Raw genomic sequence first — 27,823 nt, 5'->3', positions numbered from 1 at the left:
TGAATTCCCCTTGTAGCTTCCCCTCCACAAACCTGTAGAGAAAACAACATTCTTGGTGATAAGCTTGTAGTCTACAATGGAGAACTGTGGCAGTTCGATCTTTGTCACTCCTGTGACTGCATTATCACCCCCTCGCCAATAAAATTCAATGTCATCTGTTGTATAGCCATCTATAAAACAGGAGCAAAGAGTTCAGATACACATCACTTTCCACATCATGGAGAACAGTCAAAAGAATTCATTCATAAAATACTTTCAAATATATTTCTAAAAAACTAATGATAAAATAGATAAGTACACAGACATGGGTATCATTTCAAATGGCAATTCTAGGTATATTTCTTATCTTTTTTTTTTTTTTTAAATACTAATATATTCATAAAGCAAACCTTTAAGAGGAAACTACAATTACACACATCCTATCTATGGATAGCAACTGCACATTCAACAGCTCAAGGTAGCAGCTGATCCCAAGGCTGAAGAAAACAGTGTGGGTTTACTGCAATTGCAACACCTGGGCCAAAACATCAGCAACGGTAACCAAAATGTAGGCAGGTCACCAAGAGAGGTACAGAAGAGATGTATTTGTCTTGTGCAACCTGGTCAGCATAGGAAAGAGGACAGTGAGAGGAACATGGTTAAGAAAGATGCTAAGCATACAGTATCTTACGACATTTGCTCTGAATGCAGAGTGGTTTATAACCTCACCTGTTATTTATTTATTTTTTTTTTGATGAAAAGGAAAAACTGTGGTTCAAACCCATTTAGATTTACTTATAAAACAAGGCCACTCCTTTTTCCAAAAGAGGCTTGAATGCAAGAAAAGACAGTCACATTTAGTGTGGCACCCATAAAAAGCAACAATAACAGATTCAAAAGCCATCACGCTCTGGATAGCTAAAACAAACAATGACATCAAAACAAACAAACAAAAAACCAACCAACCAACCAAACAAAAAGACAGGAAAAAAGAAAACAGCATTAGTGTTCTCACACTCGTAGAACATATGCATGAAATCTGTATCTGAGTTCTCCTAGCAGCTGTTGAGCTAACCTGAATACTCTATTGGTGTAGAAAACTGACCAGTGGAGAACAGAAATAAATCTGCAACAAAAATAGGAAATAAGACCCTTGCAAAGGTTTGTAAATTACTAAAGATTTTTGCTGTTGAAAATTGAAAGTATAAAGAAACAGTTATGAGCAAATAATGACTATTATATTGTGGGAAACTCACATAATAAAATTATATATATTTGAGTTTGATCTTGCCCACAGACAAAAAACAAAACCACACTGAATGACATTCAAGAGTGCTCAAATGTGATTTGATTCCAAGTAATAATGCAAGTAATATCTATTTTGTGATAACCCAGAATTTATAAAAACTGGTACCATGCATCATTAATTTTTGATAAACCTAGTATAAACCAGGTGTATAGCAGTAGCAGAAAGCTAGCAAGTTTGAAGATATGAACCAAATGATACATGAAAACACTGAAACAACCATAAAAATCTATTCAATATACAGTAAGTTTTAAAGTATTTTGGTAGTCACATTCTTACAGCATTTTGATGGCAATTCCAGTTTTGTGTGTGTGACTCTTTCCTTCTGTTTTTCATGATGCTAGCTAGCATCATGAAAACCTAAATAAGTTTGATGGCAGAAAAATGAAAACTAAATTCAGCAACCAGAGCCATCTTACTTATATGGGACAGATTTTGAACATATGGTTGACATCAAGAATTCAAGATGGAACCTGCTCTTCTTTCAGAATTGCTGACATTAACAGCAAAACCAATGAGAATAGATTTTTTCATCTCTTTGTGAAATATGTTCTTTCTTAACCTTGCCATTTACCAAAAAAAAAAAAAAAAAAAAAAAAAAAAAAAAAGACTGGAACTAACTGACAACATGAACCAAAGACAAGAAGAGACCCATATCTTCCAAATAAGCTTCAACAGTGCAGGGAGAAAAAAAAAAAAAAGCGAAACATGCTATGACTTTTGACGTATTCAGACTCCTTAAGAAACAGAGTTTGAATTCACATCATCAAATAGCTTACGTCAATAGTTACCAGTTTGTTGCCAGTCATACTTTCTCTTTTGCATTACCAAGAGTAGAAGCAAAGGAAAAACTTAACATAATTTGGACTAATAGCCTCACATAATATTTAGCTTCCCTTTTCTGTTTGGACATTGCCGTCAAGTTAATCACCTAAATTCCTCTATACTGATTTTTTTGTGAAATGAAGAATCTCAGAGATGTCAATCTTTACATTCAATGCATGTTACTTGGTCATAGTCTAAAACATGAGAGGTCTGAAAAGGAGCCAAGATTAATGCTATCTGTCAGTTGGTCTAACCTCTGTAATCAAACAAGCAGTAGCTTTGATTACACAATTGTACTGATGCTTCTTACATACTTTGTGACAAAAAATATGTTCAATCTTTCACTTTTAATCATCAGAGCCTACAAGTTTTAATTTAGCTCATGTAGAAATTTACGCCATAAAACTGTAGCCTGTTGACCAAGAGATGTAGTATCTAGAGATAAGAACAGTTTTAGCACAACTACTTCCGATGACTATGCAAGGCATTCTTTGTTCAGCCAAGCCTCTTGTTAGAACTGATTTTGAATTGTTCTATAGCATCAGTTAAATTATTAAAAAAAAAAAAAAAGTCAAATTTCAGATTTACCCAGGAGAATTTGTTCTCATGAGGAAATAACGTAATTTGCTTAATTATTATTTTCTGAAACTGCATAATTACATGAGTGCCTCCCTCCCTCTCTCTCATTTCTTCAGTTAACCTTGTTATATTTGCTCAACAGACTAAAACCAGCAAAAGGTGGCTGAAGATGGAAGGGTGGAAGAGTACAATACTTTAAGTCTCTTCCCTTCCAAAATGTCCTGAAATACTGAGGCCCTTCTAAGTAACGAGGAATTAGTTTCTTGAACCAATGAATCCAATCTGTGAAACAGACAGCTTGAAAACATTTAATAATAATAGTAACAACATATACAAAGCAAGTGGTGCACAATGCAGTTTCTCACCACCTGCTGACTGATGACCATCTCATCCCTAAGCAGCAGCAGCCCCTCTGACCAGCCTCCCCAGTTTTACTCTCCCCTCATAATGCTGCATGGTACGGGGTGTCCCTGTGGGCACCCTGGGTCAGCTGTCCTAGTCCTGCCCCTTCCCAGCTCCTGGTGAACCCCCGGCCTCCTTGATGGCAGGACAGCAGGAGGATCTGAAATGTCCTCAGCTCTGCGTGAGCGCTGCTCTGCAACAGCTTAAACTTCAGCGTGATCAGCATTATTTTCTCCTAAATCCAAAACAGGGCACATACCAGACCCTATGAAAAAAATTAACTCTGTCTCAGCTGAAACCAGGACAGTAACATAATATAACATATGAAAAAACTGGCTGATCTTGAGCTTTAAAAACAATTATATATGAAAGAAATAAAAGAGCATCCTGTGAGAGTTTAGAAAGAATATTACAAACCTTGTTGTGAGGGTTCACTCTTACTTGCTGAGTTTTTCTTAATACATCTCAAACCTACCCAACTAATTCAAACAGCAAGTTCCAGATTCTAAGTCTGTTTAAAAAACTTTGAAGGATTAATTGTTAAATTTTAAAACTAATGCTTTTTATTTTTTTTCCTGACTAAATAAATGCTAAAATAAATTCCAGTATGGGGAAAAAAAAAAAAAGTTATATTAGAGAAAACACATTTATAAAATGTCCAAACAGTTTTTAATTATGTGTTTCAGAACATCTGACAGTAGAACTTTTCTGCCCAACTGCCCACACATGGTTTGGTCCCACTAATACTCCGCGGAACTGTCTAATCATACCAGGGCTCACACAGGAAGGAACTCCAGGATTCAACTTCTAGTACACTGCCAAATGTTCCAGTTCTCCCTCTCTACCAGTAAAAATGAGAGGTGTGGTTACAGTGCTCTCTGTATTCTTACAGCCTTAGTACTAGGCAAATATTGACAACTACTTCTTGAAGAAGAGCTGAACTCCTTTGAAAAATCTCACCCAAAAATTCAAATTGATGATTCTAGACTATGCACTGCTGGGCTGCTCCAGGGAGACAGTGCAGAACTCCCTGCTGCTTAAGGTACTTTATGCTAGGAAAAATGTTAAACTGAGGCTTTGATGTTGAATGACAAGACTGGTTAGTGGGTATCAATAAGAAATATTTTAGGAAGTCTCTTCAAGCTTTCATTAAAGTACTTCTCTTTCCTCCCAAGAAGAATACATTATCACTTTCATTTCATAAAATGGAGAAGGGGAGAAAAGAATATTATAGTCATCTTCAAATGAATACTTTTGTGAACTGCTAAAGTACCCAAAGATAATGGGATATAAGTCTAATATCTGCAAAACATCTGCCAGAAAAGAGAAAGGGCCTATTCAAGTCCCTAGTGGATGTTTTACAGGTATTAAAGTCCAATTATATGTGGTTATAATAAACCCCATCTGCAGGTATTTGGGACTCAAAACAACTCTACTGACAAGTTAAAATTATTTAAAGACCAAGGAATTTAAAACAGCAATAGGAAGCCTAAAAAGAATCAACTAAGGCCCTTGACAAGAAAGGCAAAATTAATGAATTTTAGTTCAGTATTTCTTAACTGTCAGATTACATCAGTAATGCAGAAAGTAAAGCATACAAAAAAAAAATTCTGCAAGTAATTTTTTGCAAGAACCTGATTTTAGTAAACAAACAAACACACCACTATTTGATTTTGATTGCAAAAGAGTTGTTGTTTTACCATATATTAAATTGTACATGGCACTGCTACCAGGACAGAGAATCTGATTGATTGCTTTTTCCTAAATCATTTATATATCATCAGCAGCACGATTTACTTCACATTCAAAATGTTCGATTTCTCATTTCTGTCATGCATCACACATCGGCAGTCAACCAAATCAATATATTGCCCTGGAAATATGGCACCAATCCTGAGGGAAGCAAAGCATTCTCAACTCCCATTAACATGGACAGGGTGTTTATCATTGCCTGTACTTCAGTGCTTTATCATCTGTCATTCCTTGTAGAAGGAAAACAAACAACTAGAAGCATGCAGAATAAAAACCTCTTCATACAGAAACTACCAAAAACAAAAAAAAACCACTTTTGTCTTTTTATCAGAAATCAAAATTTAGAAACTCTTTAAATGCAGACAACCTCAAATGAAAGCTGTAAAATTACTAGCTGAGCATGAGATTATTTGAACACAAGACAGTTACCAGAAACACCACACATTGTTAAAAAATGCCAATTTATCTAAATTGGATTGATCAGTGGGATTCATTGCCTTACAATGCTTTTGTTTGTACATGACAGCAGGGCTATATTCTAGATTGATATATATAGATACACGTACACTTCTAACAAGCAGTGTGCACTCTGTATGGAAATTCAAGTAGTCCACATATTAATGCTACTGTAGCACATGGAGACTAGAGATAAGATATTTGTTGATTTTAGGGAAAAAAAAAGTAATGACAAACATGAAAAACAGTGTAAATACAGCCAAAATGTAGAGAGGATTCCGAGGCTGTGAATTAATGTCATTCTGTTCTGAACCATCAGAAAATTGTCTGAGCATGTTTAGAACAGTGTTGGGGAATGGAAGCTTTCATTCTGCATCATGTCCAAACTAAGGAAAACCACTTCAGCATTAACAATGAGCCAAAGGGTTCTGTTGGGAATTTAATCCTAACTCCGTTCAAGTTCATCTGAGAAAATGTCCAAGTGTCCCTCTAGTTAGATCTTCTATCAATTGTTCTAGGCATTATCAGCACTGAAGCATGATGAAGAACTACTTGGCCACTCCAATGTGATTTTTGCCCAGCAGTTCTGGAGGTTTGGTAAAAGCTGGCATTGCACAATATTTCTGATGACCTAACATATTTGACTTTTGGTCAACACCAACAAACATGTAAAAACTAAGCAGCAGGATCTGGAAAGAAATACTATTATAAAGCAACCTTTTACAAGAAGAACAGCACACATGTTGTGGAGGATAATACAGCTGTATTATAAACACTATTTTTTGAAAAATGACAGCATCTTTACAATATACAAAAATCTATGGACTCAGAGAGGGAAAGAGTACCAATGTCAGCTGCTATCAAATGGATTTTCTTTGCCTAACCCCTCAAAATAAAGTAGCTTCTCAAAGTAAAATGGAGAGCACAATGGATTACGCTGTCTATACCAGACTGAATGTGTTGATAAGAATACACAAAAATATTCTAACGTGACAGTCCTAAGACGTATTAACTTACTTAAAAGCAGACTCAGGACTATCAGCCTAACTGAGAAAAACTTGACATCTAGAGACCCTGTAGCATGAGATGAATGCTATACAGAAACACTAAATAAATGGTTAATCTTGTTTGTATTAACAGATCACAGAACACCTTTAATAGTAGTATATGTGCATTTTATTTATTTTTAAATTATGAACTACTGAATTCTTTCAAAAGCAATTTCTTCAGCAGCTTTGCATTTGCACAGAGCAAACAGCTAAATTTCCTTGTAAAATCATAATTCACATGCAAAGCATATTCTGAAATCCTAGAACCCTTCAGAAAACTCAAACTTACTTCACTGCACCACTTTATTCTTCACCATCCACTGATTCATTGAAAAACATCGCCAGAAAAAAATAAGTTAGAAGTGTTTCTTTGAGTTTGTGGAATTCTTCAAAGCTGAGGGAAATAGAAGTCACTGCACACCAAAATCAATAGGACGATATGAAAAGGAGAAGGAAAGTCAGATTTGTGTACAGCTGAACACATTTGGCATAGAACAAATTGAAAAAAAACATTTCATACTTATTTCTTCCTCCTCTTTCTCACCCCTTTCTATCTTTCTGCATAAAACATTAAGATTCTTTTTACATTTCACTTCAAAGACTTCTTCCCCAAAGACTCTAAGGATTTGGATACAAAAGGCAATGTACAATTCTCTGACTACAGTGAAATGCAATTGATTTTTAGATTAAATTGGTAACGTCTAAAAAAAACACAAAACCAACAACAACAAAAAAACCTACAATTATCTTCAAGGTATAAAAAATAAAACAATTATTTTCAAGAAATAAAAATGGTTCCTTACTGGGGAAAGTGGAGTAAGAAGAAGAAAGAAGGGAAGAAGGAAGTTTGACTCCATGATTCTATAATCACCATAGGACAGCAAATTTTTTATTTTTTTTTTTAAAAAAGGCTTTTGATGGACAGGTGATATTACAGAATTGATTCCAGGGCTCAGAGTGAGCTTTTTATGGCTTTATCAGAACCAAGTTTAATTTTCATGTAGGCCTGATTCTTGCTTATGGTAAACCCTGCAACCTTTGTATAATAGGTCCCCTGGTACAACACAATAAACCTACTTGCTGTTTTTTATTTTTTTAATTTTTTTCCTTCCCTAATGAATTCAAAGGAAATCATGCAAAATGCTTTCAGAAGTAAATTTTCACTGTTAAAATACTTCTAGGAAAAGAAAAAGTTCAGAAATAGATGGGCAGAACATCAACGTAGTAATTCTCAAAAACTTTCACGAGCCAAGATCTTTACAATTTCTTGCAATCCTTCTACTTCCAAATTTGAGTTACTCTCACCAGTATAAATCATCTAAAAACCACAGAGATTCTGCAAAGTTAAGGGTTCTTCAGGTGACAGAGATGAGTATATGCAGCACAGTGGCGCAATGATACGAAGCTAATGATGTCTAATTTGGCCAAATCAGGTGCCACATTGACAGAAACTGTCTTGTTTCTGAGATTCCACCAACACACTGTCCAATGCCAGTCTCTACAATGCCATAAATTGACAACATCTGGTTCGGTTTTATTTATTTAAATGTCTAAAGTTTAAGGATTTCCATCACCATTAAAATTACGTATCTAATTTCTGCAACCAAGCAATGTAACTACATACATATATGTATGTAACTCTATATACATGTAACTACATACATATATAGTACCTAGAAACATCCTAGCCCAGAGCTCTGTCACAGTTTGTATCTTCTTACTCATTTATTTCATTTACCAGATGACCAAGTCTTCCCTTCTGAGGATGATGTTGACAACAATCTGTTGGTTTTTGCATTGATTAACTCTGGATCATCTCTGAAGGGAATGCCTGCTTGAACTTTCTGCCATACCCAAAACTTCCAGTGTAAAAACCATGTTAATCAAGTGCACTTATTTAATATACAGGGCTAAAAATTATTACCCGAACAAAATTCAGTAAATGCATCATGCATCTCTTAAATATTAATTGGGTCATTATATAAAATCCAACATTAAACAAGTGGACAATAGTTCTGTTCAACTGTAATACTTTCACTGCATTTGTGCAGTGTTTTGTTAACTTATTCTCTAAGGGACTGAATAATTAAACAAGTACTGTATTAAAAAAAATGAACTTTACAGTTCCTTTAAAAAGGTCTGTGGCACTTTTTTCACGTAACAAGCCCACAACAATTGGATAAACTGACTGAGCATACTGGGGGCAAAATCACCCAAGAAAAAAAGTAAGTCATAGCTGTTTCAAATGAGTGAAAGGAAGCCACAAATCTCCAAGGCAATAAATACCATGATTTCTGGTTCTACACTATCTTCCTGCCCTCCTTCTACTGTTGATGGTACATTTCCTCAACTAAAGCAATTTGAAGGCATTCCACTATCTTGAACCTAGTCAGCCTTAATCTGCTTAGTCTTCACTTGTCAAGTATCCTGTGCTATGTGTGAATATAACTGAGGAAAAAAAATTGACAGAATCTACCTCATAGATTTGAGGAAATACCTTTGTCATTAACAGAAGGACATACTTGCAAAATAACTAAAAATTGAATAGATTTTGCATGGGTAGTCTCTTCAACTGAATTCAAAGAATCACATATGAAGTCTCATGTGTTTTTAAATGACACACGTGTAACTGAAGATTCAATTTGTACTTTTGAATTACATTAACAAAGTACTGTTATCTTTTGGCACAATATTAAGGATCCAGGTTGGGTGTGCAGGGAACATCTTTTTGGATTTTGATGCAAATATATACTCAATTTCTCAATTGCATCTCAAAGAGATAGTTTAGAAGGTTGATGAAAACTCCAGCTTTTTGGACAAAACTCAAGATTGCTTCTGATGTTTGAAAACTATTAGTAATTGTCTTCTGCACCTGACTAGGAGGCTATGTTTTCAGGAAGAAGACTCTGATAATAAAATGTGCACCCACACTGAGGGTAAAAATAACAAATATTCTCCTCCCACCCCTTACTATGGATACAGATCACATAAGAAAAACAAATACCTACATTTACACCAACGCCATCATTACAACCTGTATTCATCCTCATATTTGTTCTGATCTCTACATTTTTACTTTGATTGGCCACATTAATTTCAAATATATGCCTTGGAAAATCTGTGTACAAAAAATTGTATATGTTCCGGAAGTGATGAAAGGGTTCAGATATTGAATATTGCTTTCTAAGAGGTAAATAAATCTCCAAAGTTTCTAATTTAAGAGAAAACATCAGTGAAATACTATGTAAGTTGGAATTTTCCAATCAATAAATCTGATTTGAGATTTAGCCTTTTCAAAACTGAAAATAAAAAGATGAGTATATCAAAATAAACGAATCAGTAAAGCATCATCTACATAAGCTCATTTTAAATACCTTACAACATTTGGTTTTGATATCTAGGTTCCCCACAACCCATTATCAGCCTACAATTTAAACACCAATGAACATTAAAAAAGAGAGAAAATTTGAACAACATCTGGCAACCTTAACATACTAGTTATAAAACTGCATTAATACTCTACTTTGCTTAATTGTTCCATAGCTGTACAAAAAAATCCAAGGCTGCAAGGAGAAAAATGTAATCTGTAGAAGAAAGCCCCGCTGTCAGGTGCCTGTGCCATTTGTTCAATTTAGAAAAATATTTATTCATTAAGATATATTAGTTTGCAGTGATGTGCAAGGCAATGTTCTTGAATATTATTCTACCCTTATCTACAGTTATTCAGCACATCATAGTAACCAAAACATTTTAAGTAAAGATTTTGTTATGAAAGCATAGAAACATTGCTCCCTTTTTCAGACATTGAATATCTTAAAAACTTACTGTTAACAGCTAGACTTCATTAGAATTTTGGAAAAAAAAACAAGCTGTATTTGCACACGCATAATTAAGGTTGGTTTGGGACACTTAATTGAGCTTGCAAAAATTAGTTTTCTTTTAGTAGTTTTCTTTTTAGTAGTTTATACACAGATTTTGGAACTTTTTCTTAATATAGTTTACTATCTGGATAAGTTCTCTGTCTTCTAAAAGCTTTTTCAAGGATAACTACATGTACCCTTGCTGTGGACAACTATTTATACAGTACTGTGTGAATGAAGTTTATGGGAATGTTAATTATATACCCCGATCTTGTTAGAACTGCATCAGTATTTCCTCAGAACTGCCAGAGACCTGGAACATTCCTACACGACCTTCACACAGGCTGGCTGGTATGGGAAATCACATTGCTGCCTTCTCAAAATATTTCAGTGGGAACTGTGCGCCTCAAGGCTCAGAGGACTTTTCTGTAGGAAACTCTGTTGTGACACCTATATCAGAAAAGACAGCAAAGGTTGGTTGGCAGTATTGCAACTACTTTCCTAGGATACTGAAAGAGGTGAGAATAAATTCTTTTGACACCCCAAGCCTCCAGGTTGTACATGCAGTATACAAAGAGAAGTTACTTGGTGGGTAACTAGATGCTAATGGTTGTGGATAGGTATGCATAAGGTAGCAGGAAGTGGAATTGTTTTAACAGGAGATGGGACAAGGCCAAAGGAGGAGAAAAATCATCTCTCTTCATTTAAGTGACACAGAAGCTGTAACCATAGAGGGCCCCAAACTCTTTGTTCAACAGATGACTTCTGTAAAATCCACAGCAGAAGCAATGCCCCTTCCTCTTGGTCACTGGAACTGTTCACTTACTCTAGTCCATTTTAAAGTTTTGTCTTTTATGTTACACAAAACCACATGAAATCCTTCCCTACAAGTACTACCCCACTTTACCTTGTATTCTCTGCCACTCTCTGTGGTTGACCTTAATGTTGCCAGGCACCACACCAAGACGACTTCTTCACTGCATTTCACATTTCAGAAGGGTAAGTTAACAAAATTGTATAAAAGTTAGCATTCACTTTTCTTGTGAGTAGCAACTCCACACATAGCTTGAGAATGTACTTATTTCATGAAGTTGATGTGACTGAGAAAAGATAATGCCAAACCTTAAAGGAACTTTTCTCTGCAAGTATATTTTGACACACACTTGACTTTTATTCTGTTTTCCTCTAGTTCTAGTATCGTAACTGTGTCAATATGCAAATATGTATTATATAAGATTGCCTCTTGGGCTGGAAAAGCAGGATATCTGCATGTAAATGTTCATTAAACAGAATCCAGTACAATATTTTAACATACATAAAAGGAAAACAGCCTCAAATACAAAAGTTAAAGCACTACATCTTTATGCTGACAGCCCAATGTGGACTGCACCTCTCCCATGCCTTTGAAATAAATACCCTTCTTCAAAAAACCCAAAGTCATTTACTAAAAGAAAAACACATGAATAATACAATAATGTATAATACACAACGCGGCAATGGAAAATGCTATTATTAGTACTTTATAATCACTACTTCTCCTGAAACTCAGAACTGCACAACTTCATTCTTGAAGGAATTATGACTCAAATTCTGTCCTGAAACAAACTAAAATATCAAGCAACTTGATGTTTTCACGTGAGAGTTCACAGTATTCCATAACTGTGCTTAAGTGTTCCCTATTTAAACTGTCTTCTTCCCTTTGCAGTGACATTCCTAGCATATTCCTCCAACCCACTGCTTATTTGCATCACACTTTAGTACCTACATTTATATTCTTATTTCCTAACTTCGTCCTTCTTTTAAAAAGTGTTATCCTGCATGTATCATGTGTCATTCACCGAAGTTATTATATGCAGGAAGCGTGGTGCTACTGTATAGGAGCAAGAGACTGCAGGTACAGTGAACTCTGTTAACACATGAAAGCTGTTTCCCCCCACCCCAGCTCTGTAGCATCCTGGGTCTCCAAGAGGCTGTCATAGCTCAGGAGCACATCAGCATTGCAGGTATCTAACAGCCACTTTGTCACCATGTTTATTAAGCCACTGTCATACCTGCAGTGCTGCCAAATTTGCATAATATTTGAATTACTGTTGCAGTCTGTTTATATTATAATTACTTATATGCTATAGTATTTATTATGATAGATTTTATTACTACTGTTGTATGAGGTAACTATTTGTCCAAAGCTTGGAATGAAAGGTTTCTTACATAGCTAAGTATAAATGGGAATGTGTAACACGCACCGGAGGCGCTAAGTTGAAGATACTGATACATCTCATAGCGGTTTTATCATGTAATTTTGTCACGAGTTAGAAGTGGGAACGCTAAAGAACTGAACTGCCCCAAAGTGGCTTTTAACAGCCATGTTGACTTGAAACATCTTGTGGAACCGTTAGACAAGTTGAAAGGCTGAAAATCCAATGTTTTCCTGGGTACAAGGTCTATCATTACACCCAGCTAGCATGTAGAGTGCTGAAATGGCTAAAAACACTACATACTCAGCACCAAGCACTCATAGAAAAACAGACTAAAACTGATTCTTGCCTTAGAGTACTAAGTATTACTAAAACAAAAAGTGCATGTTGAGTGCTATGCCTAATAGTCCAAGGTGAAGAAATAGGGTAATTTTTCTTTAAGGAAATGAAAACCAATTCATGTCTGCAAATTCATACCAATGCAGTGCTATTTAAAAATTGTAGGTGAAGATGCATTTAAAAACCAAATGAAAAGGGCTAAAGAAAAACAGCCCTTATCGGACAGCCAGACAGGTTAGACTCTGCATGTTGTCTGGCAATTAACTACAGTGTATTATATAGTAACAAACACCATAAACATAAATGCATGTTAACATAAAGGAGGTCTCCCCCCCTTCATTCTCCACTCCTCCCCTCAAACAAAAACAATAAAGCACCCGTATGGCTCTTGTCACAAGCATAGCAAATACCAGCAGCCTAGCAGCACAGAGGCAAAGCTCATAGAGCAGCTTTCTGAGCAGATGCACCACCAAGCATTAAGCTACACACAACCACTGCACTGCCTCAAACACACCCGAAATTCCTCCTGCAGCCTTATTATACATACAGTTGGAAGGCACCACTTAAAACCTTTCAACATCAGAAACGTTATTAGAGAATGGAGTAACATCTGTATAAGACTTCGCATAAATGGGTAAAAAGGACCTAAAAACATTTAATAATATCTGTGTGGTTATATAATGGCCAGTTTCCTTCCAAGGCTTGTTTGTTTATTTTGGATGAAATTATATACATAGGAAGCAGCACAGCTAAATTAAAATAAATATAAAAATCTATGGTGCACTGATCAAACTGCCGTCATATTCCCTAAACTAAATATATTCATGACCCTGTTCATTATAGCTATTTGATGCATCATTAAATAAGGAAAATGACACCATACTCTTAACATTTTCTGTTCGATCATCAGCACACTTAGAATGCGGTCAACAGTTGAAGACATGGAATTAACATAATACCAACATTTAAAGAACATATTGGCAAACTAGCAAGCAATCCATTGAAAACAATAGAATATGGGGAAAAAATGGAATGGAGTTCTTCTCTGAATGTATACATTAAAAATGCTAAAAGTATTTTTAAATATAGAGATTTTGAAATATTTTACCACTCTAATAGAATACATGGTATAATGCATAAAACCATGCATATAAAAACATACACGGTGGCAGATAATCTCTACATAACTTGAATATCAATTAAATCAAAAAAGATCACATACAAACAGCAAATATCAGGAAAATCAGGGAAAAAAAAAAGACATCACCAGGCAGTCATATTTTGTTGCATATGATAATGGCAAAATTCCTGAGAACCTAAATCTGAACTGCATATTCAGGAATGATGCTCTCTGCAAAAAAGAATTTTCACTGAGCTTGTTGAGAATAATCTTAAAAATACAATTGTACTACGAGATTTATCAGAAGTTTCATTACATCATCTGTGTTCTGCAAAGCTACCATATGCCAATACTTCAGAGTCATCGGTAATTCAGAAGGTGCAGTAAAATTGTTTCTGAGAAAAGAGATACAGTGGCAGATGATCAGATGGTGTTGATCACCAATAGAGTTGTGAGAGTTTACACCTTTTGAGGATCTGCCAATAAACTTTTTTCAGCCTGGAAAGAAGATCTGAAAGAGTGTCACACTAATATTGAGTACTTGATTTTCAGTAGCTTTTGTTGTCATGACAACACTAGACAACATTAGAAACTGGACTGTATGAAAAACAGCATAATTAAAGGATTCCAGCTTACAAAGACTAAAAATATTTAAGCACTTAAATTACTGGAAGGCAAAACCAAATCAAATTATGAGAAGAAAAAAAAAATAATATTGCCACAAAAAAAAAGAGTCTTAAAACAGAAAATGAGTTAGAAACATATTAGGAAAAATGCATGGGAAAATTTTGGTTACAAGTTGTCTGCCTTCACTTCAACTTTTGTAGACTATGAAGTGTCTATGGCTCATACCTAAATTCAGTTCAAGTATATATTTAAGGTATGTGCAAATTCATGCACAGAGTGTTATGAAGTGCTAACTTGTGAATGGTCTAACACATAGAGAATAGCAGTTTTTAGTAACATACCTCCAAATCATGTCTTCCTTATGAGAACAAGCAATGTTTCAGCTTAGTTCATTTTATAGTTTGTCTTTATACTACATACTGTTTTTAAATCAGTTCTCAGCATGGATATAAGTTTTTTTCTTTGTTTCTTTTTAAAGAAAGGGACAATTTACAGTTCTACCTGAACATTCCCATTAGACAATTCTCCAACAGCGCTTTTAGCTGAATAAAGTCATTTGAGAAGACTGGGGGAACCAAGAAATAGTTTTGTCTGATGAAGATTTCATGAATTGTAGCTATCAGCATTAGTAAATTTTAAATCATTTCACTAATGATAAAATATTTTCTCACTTTGTATTTGGGGATAAGGGGTGTGTCACCTACCAATTAAAGGCAGACATTTAACAGCACAAAGTAGCATCACACAGCAATTTATGACATTCAGTGACGAATACAAAATCCAATTAAAATTTCAGGGGGAATTTAGCAGAGCAGAATTTAATTAGCAAAGATAAAATTTTGCCATGAGACTGTGGCTAACACCTGTTCTGAAGTGTAAAGTGACATGGAATATGTAACAACAAATGTGTAGGTCATAATGTATGTTCTGTTGGCTACACAGTTCCTCTAGTCTCATTTAGATCCTTGTTGCTCTCAGAATGAGAGAAGTACTGCTTCCTCAGCTACCAGAGCTGCTTGCAGAAGTCTGACTCATTCCAAAATTCTAATCCAACCCAAGCAATACTGTTTGAACACTGAAATATGCTTATTTTCTCATTTCTGCACAGTTTAAAACCCACTGGTTACCACCTTTTACCTACTGCATATGTGAAGAGCTACAATGCCTTCTGTAAGCTGTTGTGAGTGGCCACAGGGATACAATGGTTGTGCCAACACCACATAGCAAAAGGACAAGGAGGACTTGCAAACTGTGCTGTGAGTCTTCTTCCCTTTGGAGGAAAACAACTGGATACAGCTGCAATGTCCCATCTGTGAAGATGGTTGAAAGTACCTTCTCAACAATGTATGCAAAACCAAGACGACTCAGTTGCATCATGTTTTTGAAGTTGACTTGATCTGAGACTTTTCTAAATCCCACAGTGCATCTTTTGCATGTCCAAACTAGCAGTGACCACACTGATTTACTTGACAGTATTGGAACACCTACAAAAATTAGCAATCTGTACTTCAGTAAGCGTTCCCAACAGTTAAAGATTAAACGATAAACCAAAATCATAAACTCAATCATCACCATTTTCTGTTTTATTTCTCTCAGTATTTTTTAACTTTGGAGCAAGTTGGTATTTCTTTGATATATATGCAAAACATCCACAGAAACGTACCTTTCATATCCAATTCTAAAGGTGCTATCTTGCAAAATTGTGATGAAATTATTTTCTACACCTGGCAAGTTGCTATAGTAACCAACTTGGTGAATTAAAATCCAAATTCATTTTTACAAATTATTGCAGTTAATGTTTTTCTCTGGCTTCAGTGATAACTTAATTAGAATTAACAGTAAGTCACTGGACTACCTCAATGATGAAAAGATGAAGTCACTAAGCTATTCATTATATCCATCCGCATTATACTTATGAGTTAAAATACTATGCTATTAATGATGAAAGGAATAAATATTAGAAGCCCATCATTAATGAGCCCTACTGTTAGTAAATCCACATGTATCTGCAGTGTACAACAAATAAAACATCAAGATTAAAGCTTTGATAATTACATAAATAACGTGAGAGAAAGTAATTTTGAAAACTGCACTTAAAAAAGCCTTGTCAGAGTCTCTAAGTGGAAATGCAAAGAGCATTTCAAAAAATGTTCATTGTTGCCTCAAGGCTGTCCTTTCAACAAAGGACATCTGGAACACCATTACTTTAATTGTCATTTAGCATTTTGAATTCTATATTGAAAATACAAATTTTCATCATAAAATTGTATGCTCTGTATTTCTTAAAATTACTTTTATTGAAAGAAAAGTAAAACCTTGCAATTTGAAGAAAAGAATGTGAACTAGGTTTATGTATTACAGATTACTTAGATCAGCTGCTACAACTTAAGGTTTTAATTTAAAAAAAATTATGTTACCAGTTCAGCTGCATACTCTGTACAGTTGAACATGACTTTGCCAAATTACTAAGCTGTCTTTTTTGAAAAGTGGAGAGGGAGAACACCTGGTACTAGATAATCTGCTGTTATAACTAACATGTCTCACTCCACAGAATAGCGTAGTTAAAATTGAGGGCGATGATCATACTGTGTATCATAAGGAAGGGCAGAAGTAGTTAATCCTTCAGCTCAGAGGTACAAAGTTACTTATGGTAGTGAAAATTCAGTGAGCATCTGTAGAAAAAAGCTTTATAATTACCATGCTGAGAAAGCCAGGCCCTTTTTAGTGGCATCCACCGCCAGGACAAGAGGTGACCTCCACAGGGCCCTTTCAACCTCAACCACTCCCTGATTCTTCAAAAACTTGAGCCACTGTATGTTTTAGCAAACAAGAGAATTCCGAAAAAGTCAAAAACTGACTGCGACTTATATAGATTTATGCAAAATGTACTATGGCCTGACATTTTAATAAGAACAGATGGACAGGACATCAAAGAGGAGTAGGAATGACTATAGAAAAGCCTCTTCATGGCAAATCTCGGCCCTACTGTCTACAGCCTGACACTGATGTTCTTCTTCCTCCCTCCCCAGCTGAAGCATTAATGAAAATACAGAACTGCACATTTTTCACATTGGTACAAACATAGCTGATTGCAGCTACTACACAGTAGCTAAATGGGTCTGTGCCCATCAAGGAAAATGTGAGGAAGCATTCTTAATGTTACAGCCGCTGTAGCCCAGCTGCTAAGATGTATTTCCTTTCTAGAATATATACTTATCAGTATTCCTGGCAACTGGTATCAATGCAATGGTTAAGAATTCAGTGCTAACTTTTCTTAACTGTTTTTCCTGGTGGCATAAATAGAGAGAACTAAAGCAGTAGGTTGATGTAGAGTGGAAAAAAAAAACATGAACATGTAGGCAATAAAGGAGGAAATGTAATGTATCTAATCTGGCTGGAATACAAACAATTACTGGTATAGATGAGAGAAAACAAGCATGTTTTGGGAGTCCACCATGCAAAACCATCAAAATGATAGAAATGTCTGGATCATTTCTGTAGTGCATTCATTAAATACATACAGCTTTAACAAATCCTGTTTACTTTGTAAACATGTTTTAGAAGCAAAGTTGCTTTTACACTGGCAAGAAAATTTTCAGGGCATGATGTGTGCCGTGCAAATGCTACCTGTTTGTGCACTGTGGGTTTCCTTCCCACTTCTCGCCAAGAGCATTTGGTTACCCTAGCTCAGCTCTCACTCAGCAAGTGACATTAATTATCCGCTGTAAAATAGCTGTGATCTGTTGATTAAAAAACAATGACTTAATTCCTGTGTATGCACCTAGAATCAATTACAACATGCACCTATAAAATCAGATATTTAAACTGATTTTAAATCACTGCAACATGTAGGAATTGACATTAAAAACAAACGAACAACAAAAAAAAAACAAACAATAAAATCTGACTTAAGATATCTTATAGGGAGTTCCACTTCTACAAGCCTGATTGCTAAGGAGCTTCTGAAAAAAAAAGATGCTGTCTGCAGTGGTATCTCAAAAGCTCTGTAGGGCTGTGATCTTTGAAGCATAGCCCTTAGCGTAATGTCTCCTGCCATGAAAGCTTTGCACTTCCACAGCTCACCATCAGCATTCCAGAACAGCAGTCAGAGGAAAACATATCTTCCATCTAAAATATACAAGCAATGAAGGAAGAATGAGTGATGTGCTGTCAGGTTTTGAGTAAAAACATGGACCCAGGACTGGCAGTCCTTCCTATTCTAAAAAGTTCCTCTCTGGACTTATTTTCCATTTGTCTTTTGCAGATGGTCTCTTTTGCAAATTGCATTTCCATGCAAGTCCATGCTTGCTCTAAGTCTGTCTGACAAAAGATACAATGATTAAAGCATTACAGCATAGGCTTGAATCTCCACTTTCCAGTACTGTCTCATCTCCCAAAACAGAAGATTTAAGTCTATGTTGTTGTGATCACTATTGCTGTCCTTTCCATTGTGCTCCCTACTTCATAGCCGTCTGTATCTCTCCTGTCCATCTTTGTATCTCATCTTTGTTAAGTGGTCAGAAGTGCTATGGTTGTATAAACAAGGCTAAGATTATTATTGGTAACAGACAAATTCTAGTGTGCAGAGCACACCTCTTTGTTGTGGGAGTTAATGCAACTAGGAAATATTGCAGGTACCATGAAATAACACACATTCCTGGTGCTTAGGCTGGGACTCACAATCACATAAAGTCATTCACAAATTTTTCACTGTCTAATAACTGAAGCGTATCTATTAATGGACACATATATATAACCAAACAGAAGCAAATATATATTTTTAAATGAGAAATAACTGCAAGAGGGAAGGTAAGAGCATGGATATGCTACATTTTTCTCATCTAAGTCCCCATCTGGTTCATCTTTCTTTCATAGTAATAAATTACACATTTCTTACATGCTTGCTTTGTTGAAGTTGGCTAAAGTTGACAGAACCTTACAGTGAACTTTTTATGCTTTTCATTGCATGTAACAACAAGAGCAAAAAGATAAAACAATCCGACAGAAGTTCTCTTTGGCTGGTCAATAGTTTAAACAGCTAATTACTTGTAATAAATGTTTCTGCAAAGACGAACGAACATTTCAAGTCACTTAAACACACAGATCACTCAACTTGATTGAGATGCAAGGCACTATATAACCGAACCTGTAATAGAACCATTCCATCTCCTCCATTGATTTTTGTACACTAACTTTTGAAACTAACTAGATTTCTGTATTAGTATACATATCATTCACCTAGTACTTGAAATAGGCAACTGATGCTTTAGAAGAAACAAAAATGCTACTTTATGTTGATTTATATACATATGTGCACATATATACACAGCCTTCGTAAATCTTTAACGGAAATCAATTTCAAGGCTTTTAACATGTATACAGCTTTTTCCCCATTCAGCAGTTGTAAATTTCTCATTTTCTTAAGCCCTATACTGAACTGCAGGAATACATTAAAGAATTTGCAATCCCTAAGGAATCAACAGTTCCCCACACTCACACCAGTATCTTAATGATGTGCTTGAAAAAAAAAATCACAAAATTAATACAAAAGAACACTAATTCCCACTGCTTATTTTCTGTCTAGGAATAACACATCTAAGCTGGATCAACTATTACTGAAAACTGGAGAAGTCCCACCTCATTGGCATTTAGACAGGTTTGATCAACGTGCGATGCTGAAAAGTAGCTAGAGATTTTACCATGTTATTTTGTCATGTAATACGGTTCCTTCCTCCTCCTAATAGTGAATTCCCTTAATAAGAAAAGGTTTACAACTGAAATGAGACAAAGCAGCTGTAATCAAACTGAAGAATATACTTGTACACATTACTTTGGATTTATCCATTTCACACTTATCAAAACTACTAGATTTAAGCAACTAAAAAAGTGGACTGATTCATGATGTACTGATTAGTACTCTATTCCTTTTGGCTTCACCCTTGTGGCTTTTAATGTCTGTGTCTTTCATACAGTGATGAAGCCAGTTATATACAATTTAGTTTCCCTCTGAAACCATGGTTAAGTATCTGTGATCTCAAGAAATATGCTTTGTGCATTCCGTATCATTTTTATATTGTGCACAGTAATAAAGCAGGTAATAGCATAATCTCATCATTTAAATTTGCAACCCAGTCTTGAACAGAAAGCCATACATAGTATTTTCTTACAGCTAAGTAAATTGAAAGTCATTTGCTTCATATGTTCAGTATCATTATTTGAAAGATAAGATTGTTTTCCTTGTATTTCAATAAATTTGCAGGCCTTAATTTAATAATACTGCCTTTATCAGGACACTATAACAGATTGCTTTGTCTCATTGGATTGTCATACCATAGATGGCTGTTCAAAATAACTAAAGAAACTCAGTCATCCTCTAATGGTTGTATCATACAAAAGAAATATTTACACGTGTCAGGCCTAATCCCTAGAAAAGTACACTATAGCATCCGTTTCCACACATATACTAGGAAATTCATCCCTTGAGTTTAAGAAAAATTATATTTAATCAAGGGGGAAAATTGTCAAAGACACATATATTCCACATTATTACAAATTAAGTGATCTCATATTCCCACATTGATTTCAGTGGAAGTTGGATCTATGTAACACTTTCAGATTGAATGCCCCAATCACACTCTTCTAATCATTCTTCTACAGAACATTCTTCTGTAAAATTCACTGCCTTTTTCAGAGGAAAATGTAATTTTCTCAATGGAAAGAACACGGTGATTTTTGCCTCCTTCTAGAGAACTAACTAGTAGCATCCAGCTTCTGGCTTCATCCCCTGACCCATCTCCTCTACATCTTCAGTCCTGAATTGTCCTGAACTTTCACCCTTCCTGTTATGGTTTACACTACAGGAGAACGGGGAAAAGAAAACAACTGAAAACCCGAAGTGCCAACAAACAGCACTCGAACCCATCCTACAAACCAGATGAAAACACTGGCTGGTAGCAAAGATGACAAAAGAACTTTGGCATCCCAAAGATCATGACCTTGTTGCTCGAGTTTTGTTGAAAGCCCTGACCTGAGGGTTCTCATAGAACCATTTCTAGAAACATTTCAGATCTTCGTGTTTCCTCAAATTCTGCTGCTGTTAATAACATATGCGCATCATTCTTCTTTTTTTTTTTTTTTTTTTTAAAGTTGTGCAAAGGAATGTCTCTTTCCTGTGACAAACATTTATTCTCATGTTTGATACTCCATAGTTTTAAAAGCAAAGATAAAAAAATGCACTTTTTGAAGATAGGTTATGGCACAAAAGCAACTTTTTTTCTCTGTGCTGCACTTACATTCTTATGTGCCAATGTCCTCAATATTTGAAGTGCTTAGTTTCAGCCAATCTCAACTTCCTCTACAGTCAAAAATAAAATGCAACACTTGAACCATTTCAAATAGAGGGAAGCTGGTCTGGGTGTTTCTGAAAATTACATACTCTGTCTCTTAACTACCAAAATTCCAAGTATTTTTCTGTTCCATAAAAAAAAAAAAAAGGAGAGGTATAGGAGGCAAAGAAAAAGAATGCAGAAAAAAATCAGAAATTCATGCATATGTTACATAAATGCAATCAGGTGAAGTGCGTTTAATCCCTTGGATTTCAAGATACCAGCTCTATTTTTCCTATCTTGTTAATACTGTAAATCTCTTGATTACCTGAAATAATTTACTTCCCTTGAAAATACACAGATAAATAATACTGAATTTATCTTTTTTCTAACATCATGTATGAGTCCTGATATGGTATGTAACTCATGTTTTGCTTTTTTTTTGTTTCTTTGTTTTTAAACCAGAGGTCTCAAAAACATATAATAAGATGTTAATTGTGTTTAAGCAGGACAGACCACATGTAACCAGTAACCTCAGGAACAGGCAAATCAGATTACAATACTCTCATATACACCGTCTAATGGTATCAATTTCTGCTTGGAATCTGTAAGAAAAGCAAGAAACAATCATTGGAAAATTCATGTGTAACAGACTAACGTATTATCTTATTACGTGGTTTACACTAATGGGGCCAATCTGTATACGGCGTGTTTTCTCATGAGGAATCATTAGATGCCTGAATCATAAAACATTATGTGGAATAAGAGAAAAAGCTTTAGAGAAAACAGCTTTATTTAAAGAGGTAATTAGATGTAAAGGGTAAAATGCTGATTGCAATTATTGCTGATAACCTGAAAATACAATGGGCTATGCAGTAGTTACCTCACTATATTACCATCCTCTGTTTGAAACCTATGTGATATTGTTTCTCTATTACCATTACCAGCTTTTTCCTAATGTTCTGTATAACAACAACTATATTATTCTAGATTACAACAGCTTCAGTTTATACAGTTGTTTGTGGGTTTGTTAGCCAGAGGAGCATTTATATATTTAATAGAATATATATTTTATACATAAAAATATATATATTATATATATATATATAAATAAATAAAATAAGCACAGACAGGAATATGCCACCACAGGTCACAGAAGTGACAAAACTAGTAATAAACATAGAATCAGAATTCAAGTCTGTTCCCCAGTCTGGTGCTACCTCAACTCTGATGCTCACCCTTACTGAGACACACAAATCTCCTAAATGTGTTCTCTTCAAGCAACACAAGATTTTATCAGCCTAGCAATGAAAATTAGTGACCTGATCTATAAAAAGAAATGCACCTTCTCTTACACCTTACAGGAACACTCATTAAGTGGAAACCTTTTTCATCAGTTACAGTCCACAAGGGCCAGTGTTAGCGTGCATTACTTTGAAGTGGGTTACATACCTGAGGTATGTGACTTTTTTGCTCCTTTTCTTTATAACAACTGCACTTGTGTATCTATTAACATTTAGTCACCGATTTCTTCTCCAAAGTAACAAACAATTTAGGAAAAGCAATACTGTTCATAATAGTATGGCATGATGTCACCTGTTTGGCTTTTAATTCATCCCAGTGATAGATATGAACCACACAAATGCAAGCTGTTTCTCAGCATGTGAAAAACGGACTTGAGTGATGGTCTGTCTATATAGCCCAGAAATTAAAAAAATATCAAGGAGAATATGCACACAATATTAGAGACACTAAGCTTTGCTTCCTATGTTATGGCATTAGCTTCTCTAGCCTGGACAACCTATCATCCTAAAGATACCTTTGGATTAACACATTTTCTTTGAGATAATCTAAAGATATAAGTACTTTTAAAATGAGGTGTTTTTTGAATGAAAAACCTCCATAAGAGTATTTGTTTCCTCTTAATATGGGTGCGATAACCCAATTTCTGGGGGATATACAACTGTCACTTGACAATACAGGGAGGCCTAACAGAATATTTAGCTGACTTTCAGATGACTCCTTAGGTGAGCTCTGCCCTAACTCCCAAGGCAAACTGCACTCCAAGGCTGTGTTGTTACCTTACTCAGCATCTAAAAGAGTTCTGCAGAATCACAAAGCAAAATGATGCTCTTCTGAACAGGATAAAATTTCTTTTAATACTGATCTTACACTATAGAAAAACAAAAACAAACAAACAAAAAAACAAACACTAAAACACATCAAAAATGTTATCCAGCTACAGACAATCCCTGTTCACGAAACAATGTTTCATTTGCCCATGAAACTATGCCATTTTTATATCTCCTGTAAACTGAGGACACTAATAGCCTCAAGACGTATAAAGCTTCACAGATATGTGAGGTATGCTGCTGGCAAATACTTGATCTACAAAAAATGAAAAGGACTAACACCCTCAAACATCCCTCTTCTACAACGTATGCGAAGAATACAACTGAGGATCCTAAACCCAACAGTAGATCCTTGTTGTCCACCTTTGTTACCTGAATTTGTTGAGTTGTGTACTTGCATTGTTACAATCCTTAGTTAGGCAATCATATAACGTTTGTCCAACGGAACTCTCCCTACCACACAAAAGTCAACAGTGACTTACACACATGATTCTCTCAGATACAGTGGTTCAACAACTACAAATAATTTTGTACATGTATATCTTATTGCAACCTTGTCCTTTTATATGAAATAATTCACAAAACTGGGCATTGATTTCTCTAACACTATCATTAGTTAAGAAAAAAAAAACAAAACAGAAAAGTAAGAATACATGAAAAATATAATGTTCAGGTACAGATATCTTCTTCCTGGCTATCCAGAAATATTTCACAGAACAATATGTATGCAGTCAGAACTTTCATCCTTATTTAAAAGGAATTATTCTTCTACAGGAATGTATCAGATATGACTTGCTCAGACTGTCTGTAATGTATTCAAAACAATTATTAGATCTAAAAGCCAGGCTTTAAGAAGAGGCTACAATATGTCCATTTGGACAGCTATAGATGTGGTGAGAATTAAGACTGCCTGATGATTTGTGAAGATCCGAGGCCTTCTAGTTCCTGGCCCTAACAGCATGAGGCTGACAACTTTCCCTCCAAGGCACCAACACTTCCCAGGTGCTCAGGAGAGCAGACTGCAGCGAAATGGCTGTCACATCTCCCCAGCAAGCACCAAGACAGATGTGCCACCCCCCTGCCGTGCCTCCCAGCTGGTTGCTCAGGAGACCTGTTGGGAAAAGCCTCCTCACTGACACATGCAAACGCTGCCTTGCTGAGGCAGCAACCTCAGCAAAAATTCTCAGTTACAACATTTAGCCCAGATTTACCTTCCGTGGAAAAAAAATAAATAAATCTGAACTCCTTTCCCAGTATTTGATTAATCAGTGTAGCTATGACCACTGTTGTAAAGTAACACTGGAAAGTACTTCAGCTGTGAAATTTTAATAAAATCAAATACATTTTTATGTGGCATTAGTGATATATTACAGCTACAGTTACATTACAAATCATGTTCACCAAGAAGATGAATTGAAAAACACATAAAGGTATTTACTTAGGAGCAATAGGAATAAAAATTCACTGTGATTAAATCACTTTTTCATATAATAACATCTTTGTAAAACCAAGAAGCATGGTAGCCCAAACCACAGCTTATAAATTGCAGCATATTGAAATAACAGGATTTTTCCTTCAGGGTTATAGACAGACATTTTAAAACTCCAGTTCCACTGGAAAGAGCTTCACTTGATTACTGCTACATGAGATCTTTTCCCTCAAAACTTGCTCTGAACTAAGTTTTGTCTTCCCCTTGGGCAAATAGTTCCGCAGTTCATACCGTACTTCTATCATGTTTCTTTGCTAGGCTACACACGCTAATGCTGAGAACAGCAATCCAGGGTAACAGAAGACAGCAGCACCACAGATTTCCATACAGCAGGCTGCCAGTCTTCAGGACACTCTAAACTAGACAGAAGAAAAAAAATAAAATTTGGGTTCCAGTGGCAAGATCGCTTTTGAGTAAAACTTAATTCATTGCATTGTTCCAAAACCACTAACTTTTACTATCCTAACAAATTAACAAGTAAAGACATCTCTGTTGCAATCACGTTACATAAACATCTCACCGATAGAGATATATCATTAGATTATATTTTAAGCTCCCATATGTCACTAGAATTCATGCTGAAACAACCTTACAATGCAATCTTTATGACAGATTTCTGTGGATTAAGTAGTTTCCATTTTTTTCCTGACATTTTGTTAAAACTTTAATACTCTAAGCATTGCCTTTTGACATGCTTTCTGCCATTACTTTTTCCAAGCACAAGCATATGTTACAAAACAGTAAATGTTGCTCTTCGATTTAGGACATTTAGCAAGAAAAGTATTTTGCACTGATACTGCATATTGTTTTGAAAGTACAAAATGGAATAATATTTCATTTTATATACGTGACTTCACTTCCCCATGTTTTGTTAGCTTTATCGCAATCTGTTTAGATAGAATATTCTCTGAATATGAAATTCACTGGCTGTTTCAATAAGCCATCCCTACCTTTCTCTATCATAACAGGGACCTGCTAAGGTTAATGAAAGGAAAGTCAATTCCTTGCAGTTAAGGAGTAGGACAGAGTATAAAACCTAATGGAGAGGAATAAAATCATGGTGTTTGAAGACAGAAAATGGACAACCTCTACCCACTTTCTGGGTCACACATTATACAATTGCAATGGCAGGGGAGATATCTGGCATATCTGTGTTTGATGGAATAGTATTCTCCTGTCTTCTTATTTAAGGTGTAATTTTTTTCTTGCCAAACCTTGGATTAGGAGAGAGAACTCTTGCACTTGAAACAGTTAATACAGCATGAAGAATCCAAACTTGATTTCTGTTTAATTTCTACACATTCATCTGAAAAATCCTGGAAATATTTGCTGCAACAAGGGATCTTTAAGTGATCCAGTATGACATCCCCTTCCCTGCTGAGCCTCTTTTGTAGAGAGAAGTGGAACCACAACACCACCATTTCTTCTTCACACTGGTCTCTTTGGGATATTAGGACCAGTATAACTAATACCTGATTACGATCCCCATAAGAATGATGTCTGTTAAGCAGTAATACCAAAAGAAAAAAAATGAGCAAAAAAGGGGAAGGAAAAAAAAAAAAAGGAAAAAAAAAGAAAGAAAAAAGAATATTTTCCAGAGTAAAATATTGGAAGAAAAACAAGGTCAACAGAAATATATTAGTTCCTAAGCAGTAACCCAATTTCCTGAACATGCAAAGCCAGCAATACTGACAAACTGAAATTGCTGAAAACCTAGCAATGCCAATGTTAGTTCCAGACGATATTAAACCTGCTATCAAGTACACATTTCCTGGATTAGAACATCATAAGTTTTTATGGGCTTTTCCTTTTACTGTCAAAAGCAACAGAAACAATGAATAAAACACACGAATTAATGAAGCCAGACCATGTCTACAGCCAATCATTTTTCCTCAGGAAAAAATATACCAGTATTTATCCTCTTTTAAGCTGTTTTCATAGCACGGAAACTACACACAAAAGGCAATTCAGACACAATGCCTATTTTCCAGGGCTATTCTAGAGGAAAACCCAACACAAATTTACAAAGTCAGATCCTATAAACTTCAACACGTTTTACAGCTGCAAGTAGCAAAGGACTCCCTCATTTTGCATACTTAAATACTACCAATACAACAGCAAAATATTTATAATTACTGATCCTTGTATCTCAGGAGGAAGTGTCCACCACATGCAGAAAATGCAGAAAGCCACCTACTGGAAAACAAATCAAAATAAACTTCTACTCTCTAGAGATCTGAAGAGACAGGTGAAAAGAGAAAGACAGTCAGTGCTACAGATTAACCTCAGAGATATTTATCCTAGCTCTGCCTCAGGCTGTTAGGAGGAAAATGCAAATATAGTCCTTGAGTGTCATCTCCTTGAACTATTCGGCAAACCTTACTTTTG

General features: G+C 35.4%; 1 protein-coding gene across 17 annotated transcripts in view; it reads right to left on the bottom strand.

Moving 5' to 3' along the window:
- Nucleotides 1–27,823, bottom strand: part of GABRB2 (gamma-aminobutyric acid type A receptor subunit beta2) — a 163,433-nt gene that overhangs the window by 29,329 nt on the left and 106,281 nt on the right. For all 17 annotated transcript variants that reach the window (XM_080554996.1, XM_080554998.1, XM_080554997.1 and 14 more), the window contains one exon: nt 33–170. In XM_080554996.1, coding sequence (XP_080411122.1) covers nt 33–170 — 138 coding nt within the window. The remainder of the gene's footprint in view (nt 1–32; nt 171–27,823) is intronic.

This window comes from Anser brachyrhynchus (assembly GCF_964034855.1).
Source record: "Anser brachyrhynchus genome assembly, chromosome: 14".
NCBI classification, from domain to species: domain Eukaryota; kingdom Metazoa; phylum Chordata; class Aves; order Anseriformes; family Anatidae; genus Anser; species Anser brachyrhynchus.
Note: the sequence above shows the minus strand (reverse complement) of the source record. Positions and strands in the feature narration are given on the sequence as shown.